This window comes from Sipha flava, unplaced genomic scaffold, assembly GCF_003268045.1.
Source record: "Sipha flava isolate LNK unplaced genomic scaffold, YSA_version1 208_pilon_pilon, whole genome shotgun sequence".
In the NCBI taxonomy this organism is placed as follows: Eukaryota; Metazoa; Arthropoda; class Insecta; order Hemiptera; family Aphididae; genus Sipha; species Sipha flava.
In genome coordinates this window covers 230,695-239,080 of record NW_020272815.1, presented here as the reverse complement: position 1 = coordinate 239,080, position 8,386 = coordinate 230,695, and the positions used below count along the sequence as shown (strand labels likewise).

Genomic DNA, 8,386 nt, shown 5'->3' with positions numbered 1-8,386 from the left:
GTATCCGTCGAATCTGAATTCGTGGAAAATGTCTTTGGTCCTGATTCAGAACTCTGTACGATATACGTTTTCATTACGATTCTTACTACCTATTCATCCGCTAAATGTGTTGTTCACGCGCGCGTACTACTTTTTTTTTAATATTATTATTATTATTATTATTATTATTATTATTATGTTTTACAACAACATTCCATTATTATTATTATTATTATCATTATTATTATTTTATTCGTGTTTTTTCGCTTCGAATCAAAAAAAAAAAATACATAAAAATATGCGATACCAGACGACGATGTATACTACTAAAATGTACATATTTGTTAACGTTTCTGTTATAATTTGTGTGTATATAGATATATGTGTGCGTGTGTATTTTGTGTGAATACAAATATATAAAAACATACATCCGACGAATAAAAATTCGTGTAAAAACCGGGTCCCGTACAAGACGCGCGTGAGATCCTCATCGTGCTAATCGCACACAATTCGAACATCCCATACTATGTTTACCGTACATAATGTACTGATACTACGCATACATTATACATGTTGTACGGTATGATACATGTACACATATCCCGTGCGGGTAAATCGAAAATTTGTGCGAAGCTAACCCGACCAAGATCTTACGTATTCATAACACGAATTTGTTAAATATCTAATGTATATTCATGTATTTGTTACGCTACATCGTGTACGTATATATTAATTATATATTTCACGATTTATATACATACATACATACATACATACATAGACTAAATTGACCGTAACAATGGACACATTAGAAAAAAAAAAAAAATAATAATAACTTTTTAAAGAGCTGAAAAGCATTCGTTAGGACGGCCCGCTAAAAAAATACTTAACTGGCGTGTTTGGGGTTAGACTAATGAGTATATAAAATGGTAGCAACTATTTTCGAGGTTCAATTAAAAATGTATATGAAAACTCTTTAGAAAAGTGTGCTAACCTATAGCGGTGCAGGTTCTTTTTTATTTAAAATGGCAGAGAATGAAGACTTGATTGTTATCTATTTAAATATTCTTTTCGCTTTAAATCCTTTTATACTTGCTATTTTTTTTCGCTTCGAAGCTTCTATTATTTATCCGTGTGACCACGAGCATTATTAATTATTATCCAGTTTACTTATTTGAATAATTTACATTATATTGAGATATGGCTAAAATGTAACTGTTACATTTTTTTTTTTTTTGTTTGTAATTATATAGTCAAGTGTAATATCATTATAAAACTATTCATTATATTTTATTATTATTACAATTGTTGGTTTTGAATTACCATGGAAAAGCCATAAAAATAAAAACAAAATTTTTTAAAAATGTTGTTTCAATGTTTTACGTTTATATACCCTTTTTTATTCTACTACCTATAAGAGTATTGCTTAGTAATTATGTTTAATACTCAAGACTCGGATATTATGGCTTTAGAGTTTATATGAGAATGGCTGTGCAGAATAAAAATTAGTTATACGAGGTAGGAAAATTATGTGAACTCAACATTTTATTTCACATATATTTTTTTGCTAATTATTACTCTGGAATTTCGTTAATATACCACCAGAAAAATTACTAATTATTATATTTCAATCAAAAATCTTAAAAAAATAGCTTTGACTACTGATCTCATGTAAACGTGCTTAAACACATTAATTATAATTTACATTAACTCAAACTCAAATTATTGAAAAAAAAAATTCTGGTTTTTTATCACTTTCCATTACATAGAATAAATTTCTAAACAAACATTTTAAAACCAAGAATTGTTACATTTATTAGGTACATTTCTTTTTATTAAATATCTTTATAAAATATTGGATTTATTCGTTCATTTATTAAGACAGATGTATATAGTGGTACTTATAAAGAACAGCTAGAAACTATTTAATAACTATAATGAGTTTGAAATGTAGTTTGACTGGTGCCAATCAGGGTTTTGGCCGATTCTAATTAACAACAACGAAGATCGACTTTAAAAATATACTGACTATAATCGACCGTTGTTTAACACAATACCATTTTTACACAGAAAATAAACTTTAAGTAATGCATCTATATATATATTTGTTGCTATTAAATCCGAGCCCTAATTATTCATACTCAACATAAACCAGGTGAACCGACACACATTTTACGTTGCCAATAGTAGTAAAAAAAATGGTAAAGGTACATGTTTGTAAAAAATTCCGCACACGACTTAACAATGTATTGAAACCACATTCGGCCATTTATCTGCGTAGTAAGGTCACCGATAAATGTACACAAAACGTTACTTGTGTACCGGCTGGAATTATAAAAAAAAAAAAAAAACGTACAACCGTGGTTAAACTGGTAGGAATAATATATAAATGCATTTACGTTGAGGACACGTGACAGGGAGCACATATAACGAATTAAACGACTTCAAACATTAGCGAAGAACATATTAAACAACAATGCATTTTTACCAGCTGAACTTAGATGTAAGGAGAGGTATTTATTTGTTTATTTATTGTTTTTTCCTTATAACTACACAGCTTCAAAAATAGACGTTTGAACTGGAAAGAAGATCATCGGTATGTAAGAAAGATAACATTTCCTAAATTATATCGAAACGTTAACGGTGTCTAACGTAATTGATAACATTTAATATGACATTATTTTAACAGTTATGCGGACGGTCGATGGAGAATTTAATGCGTAGAAACGATCGAGTTAACAGCAAACGAAGTATTATACCTCTTAAATTTCTTAGTAATAAATTGACATAGAATCATACATTTTTAGAATAAATCGGAGTCATTTCATACAACGTGAAAAATAACTATATAATATGTATACAACTTTCAAATCATTGTCCACAAAATCATTTTTAGTCAGCAATTACATATTATACATTTTCAATTTTTATTGTAGATATATATTTTCGTGTTCATACCCGTTTGAGACTTACTGCGACAAATTTGTATGCATTGAAAACAAATGGTTTTTTGGTTGTAGTAGACACTATAAATTATAAAAAAATTAATTTCAAGCGCTAATAACGCAACAATAATTGGACTAATAAATTACATTGCATAATTTATACAAAATAATATCATACAAATATATAATATATGATATTGTACAACGATATGTTGTAGTGGTTATGGACGATTTGACGATAAAGATACAATTTACATTTATGGCATTTATTCTGTTCACGCGCATTGGTCTTCGCACGCCACAATGTATTTCGATATCAGTACTTAAGGGTAACAATTCTGTAAACATTTGCATTGTAATCCTATACCGTACATACATCTCAACCACTCGACTCACGCTCTCACCGCCGACATCGACCGTTCGATACTAGTCATGACGAACGTTTAAAAATAATAACCGACATACATTTACGTTTTTCAAGTGAAACTAGGAAATGCCGAATCTGATGATTTTAGTCTCAAAACTGCCCGTGTATGTATGTATATATAGATAAAGGTGTGTACATAAATATATTAATAATTATTATACATTATATATTATAACTATATAAAAAAAAAAAAAAAAAGGGTAAGCGTAAATGCGTAATTTAACCGTGTTGTGCGCGGGCCCGAGTGTATGTGTTTGTTGTGTGTTTACAATTATTTGTGCTCATTTAAACGAAAATTAACTTCCAGTATTTTTTACGGTTTATGCAATATTTTTACGTACAGCTCTAATAATAATGAAATTTAGAATTTTAAGACCATTTCAATGTGTTTCAACTGTTTTTTAATATTATAGACGTTAATCAACCTAGTGTTTTGAGTGACCACGATGAAAAGTCGTGTAATATTGTATTGTTTTTATTATTTTGAACAATATTATAAAGCGCTCATAACACTGATTATATTGTACACATTAATCTAATGACAACGAAGTATAGCGAGCCAAAAGTTTCGCAATGTGTAAATGTTTAATCGAATTCGAACTATTTTCTTTGCAGCTTAAATGGAAATTTTATTTTCAAAATATTAGGACTTTCAGTATAGTTTCCATTGATTAAACATTTCGTACTCCAAGCATTTTATAATAGGTATGTGTCCGTTCGACGCGTGCACTTAGGGAACGCGTTCAATTCGATTTGATTCTCGAACTCGTGTGAAATTTAAAAATGTTACCAGGTAATTGAAATATGCTAATAGAATGGCCAGTATAATATTTGGACTCATACCTTGCACCCATCTTGCTTTGGAATTAAGTGCGTATTCGACAAGCTCTACTCGTCCAGTCCCATATAAATGCACTAAGTCTCCCAATCCTATCTTCATCTATGCCCGAGCGTAAAGCCAAACCGTATACTTCTTTGAGATATAGGAGAGATCATATGTTATATTATACACCTGTTTATATGTATAGATGGTACGGTTATATTGTTATCTATTTTTTATTGTGTACATGCGAAATTGTGCGTCATCACTAAACCTATTGATCTGTTTATATTTATTATTTTTGTTAATACTATTATTATTATTTATTTTTTAAAATAATCTCTGAGTGCCAAAATAAATGTTTGAATGTGTGCAAAAAAAAAAAAAAAATGTTTCTTGTTGTACTGAATTATTCATGAATCATATGTGTAATGTATATAATAATATAAGATTTGATATATGCGTATTCATGCGTCAAACGTGTAAAAACAAAAATCAAAATTCAATGTATAATATTATTTAATGTCGATAAAAAAAAAAAAAAAAACCATAGGGGTTAAAAATAAATTGACGTTTTCTTGTTATGGAGATTACTTTTTTTTTTCTGTACTGCAATTATAATTACTAAGTTGTCATAAATTGTTTGTTACTTCACCAAAAGTCTTATAATCGACTTGCGTTCGACTAAACATACGTGTAACGAAAAAATTATATTCATAAGCACACGGAATGTTTAATAAGTCGAATGAAAAAATTTTTAAGTGTTTAATATTTAGAGTGATATTATTGAATATTTTCTCTTTTCGTGTCATTAAATTTATTTATCAGATTTACTCATTGTATTATATTAAATATAGGCTAAAAATAATATATATATATAAAAAAGATGTTTAATATTATTATTATATGTTGATCGATTATTATACGCACGTGAATTATTCGAGTTGCACTTAAAGATATTTACACTGTTAAAATATTGTCATTGTACGTAATTAAGGCGCGGAAATAATGTTCAATACGCGATGCTGTTTCATAAGTTTTAATATAACTTTATTAGACATTACATTTGTATAACAGTAACGACTATTGTTTGGAATATATGTAAAAGTGTTTAATTGTAAAAAAAAAAAAATATGTATAATATCAATTTCCATTTTAAAGTTCCGAGAATAAATAATTTTTAAAATTATTCAATAGATTCCAGGTTTCCTTATTTTATTGCCCATGAGATTTGCAGTTGTTCGGTAAGACTTATAATTTATCTTAAGCTAATGTTTTTAATTTGATGCAATAACATCTAAACTACCTATTATTTTACATTGAGTTTGGCATCATATAAAAAAAATCTCATTTATGGTTCACAAAATTATAACAACATCACTACATATGCAAACATAATATATGTGCTTATATTTACATAACTAAACTTGTATAACTATACTTGTATTGTGAAAACTTTCGTTTTCTCTACATACATACTACATCTTTAGTAAATAAAATTGAACGGTATTTAAATTCTTGACAGACCACAAAATGTTATTATATAGATATGCTGAAGTTTAATGATTAGTAAAATGATTTATAAATAATATATATTATTCATGAAGCAGTAATGATGGTATTATAATCTTTTTTAGAGTAAGTAAACAGGGTTAATCAAATCAGATTAAATACGGAAGCAAGGAATCCTTTATATTATGAGCATATTTATACTTAAGTCTAAAGGTCAGTTATAGTCAAAACTGACCTTTAGATGAATGCTTGGTGATTAAGAACGTGGTAACTTAAAAACTATAAATAATGTTCGTATTTATATTATGTGCGTGGGTGTATGGTGTACACTGGAGTAGTATTAGATTATGATACAGAAAACTTTAATCATAAGTCTTATTCGGAATATTGTTGTTAAAAAAAAAAATATATTTATATATTTAATGAATAAAAGAATACTATAACAATTCAACTATATGTTAAGAGTTGTATAAATAAAAATAACTCAGGTTAGCGTAACCCTTAGGGTTTTCTGAGATAAAAAATATTTTTTAGTGTTTATATAGATCATATTTTTAACAATAACTTTGTTTTATTCAAATAAATTGGGGAGACCCAAGGTGGTAGTGGGGGGGGGGGGGGATAATGAACAAATTATGGTTATTGAGAAACAAAATCTTGTCCAACAATGGAGTGTTGACATTTATTAACTTCGATATTTATCCCATCCAGATAAATTACAGGTGGGCATTTAATTTATACTACAGGTGATTTAACATTTGTCTAAATTTTAATTTTATAGCCGTGATATAATACTTATGATATAATAAATATTAAACGTAATTAAATGTATCATACATTTAATGAATATAATGTAAATACATTTAGATCATCTCATCTGTTCACAGTGCGATTTGTAGGGATGTTTTAATACTTTTCAACGGTCATAAATATATTTTATAAGGACGCATTATTTATGTTTAACATAACGTCGGTTTCCGGTTCCTAATTTTAATGTATGACGACACAGTACGATCATACGTACGCTTGGTTTGTACAAATATGCACAAGCCCGTCGTAAGATATTTTCCACCCTAAAGCGAACATTTTAATGCTGATCTTAAGATACTAAATTAAATAGTTACATGCATTATATTGCAATTAAATTTTTTTTATAAATGTGTTGATTTACAAATTAGAAATACACAAAACCATAAATATATATATATATATATATACAACTTTAAAAAGTAGAATAATACACGAGACTATAGTATACATACTGTTAGTAGTTAGTATAAAAAAAAAAAAAAATACAATTAAGAAAAATATTTATAATTATAATAATAATACTTTAAAATTATCAATTAACTTTTCTTGCCTTTCTTGTTGCAAAATCTTGTACTAAATTTTCCAAGTTTAGTTCTTGTGCCAACTCTGCTTCAATGGATAAAATTAATAATCCAGTTAAACGTTTGTAACTCATTGTTGATCGTAAATGATTTTTTATAAGTTTCAGTTTAGAGAAACTTCTTTCAGCAGACGCTACCGTCACTGGAATTATAAAAATAATTCTTAAACTTATTGCAATATTAGGATAAATTTCCTGAAGTTGATGACTGAAGATATATTTAAGATTTTTACTTGGAAAACTATTTGATTCGGTTAGTTGACAAAATAATTTAATTTCTTCAAATAATTCAATGATATTAATATCAGAAGTTTCATTTGATGATAGTAATATCTCTAAATCTTTGCAATGCTTTAGTATGGTTTCATGCTCCCAAGATTTTAAAATATTTATATCATACAGGAAACCAAAGTTAGAACTATGATTATTTAACTGGATGAACCTGTCTTGTAACAAATTTATAGCAGTATCTATTACAGTATTTAAGAAGTCTACTTCAAATTTTTTTTCTAAGTTATGAAGAGGACAATCATCTTTATTTTCATAGTTGAAATTAATTTTCTTGAATCGTTTATGCACTTGATGGACTTGAGGGAATTCCTCCAATATTCTTATGACTGATGTAATTTCTTAGCAGTTAATTTGACTTTAAAAAATCCATTCATTCCATATTCTTTTAAAAACTCAATAATTTCTGATATACTTTTAACAGAAATTTGTATATCAAATTGGATAGACTGTAGTTGTTTGCTTACAGGGTTAACAATAATCTATTGAGTATTATGATATATTTATCATACCAAATAATAATGGAACATATAAATTTAAAATCACACATATTTTTTAAAAGAGCGTATGCATCTGCTTTTGTTTGAAGACCATGCGTTCCAGTTAAGTTTATATCATCCTTACTAAAATTCAAAGCATTGTAAATTTCTTCAAATTGATATCGCATTAATCCTCGACTCCCATCACGTGTCACAAATTTTCTTCAATGTTAATTTGGGTAAAAATTTAATCAGAATTTTCCATCTCTCAGCAGACGCCGAAAAAAAACACTTACAGTTTTTATACTGTATTAAAAAATGAGTCTGTGTAAATATAACATTTCGCTGCATCATTAACTATTAAATTTAACGAATGAGAACTACACGGTACATAAAATTCTTTAGGATTATTATAAAGTATGCGTTTTTGAACTCTGTTATGTTTTCCTCTCATATTGGAACCATTATCATAGCTCTGACCACGCGTATTATTTATATTTATCTCCAAATCTGAAGGCATTTTAATTATTTGGTCACTTAAAGCAG

At 27.7% G+C, this 8,386-nt stretch overlaps 1 protein-coding gene across 1 annotated transcript in view; it reads right to left on the bottom strand.

Annotated features, from left to right (window-relative positions):
* Nucleotides 1–7,025: 7,025 nt before the first annotated feature.
* Nucleotides 7,026–8,386, bottom strand: part of LOC112682688 — a 9,545-nt gene continuing 8,184 nt past the window's right edge. Inside the window, exons 2-3 of the mRNA XM_025553370.1 lie at nt 7,307–7,702; nt 7,026–7,216 (exon numbers count right to left, since the gene is read on the bottom strand). Coding sequence (XP_025409155.1) covers nt 7,026–7,216; nt 7,307–7,702 — 587 coding nt within the window. The remainder of the gene's footprint in view (nt 7,217–7,306; nt 7,703–8,386) is intronic.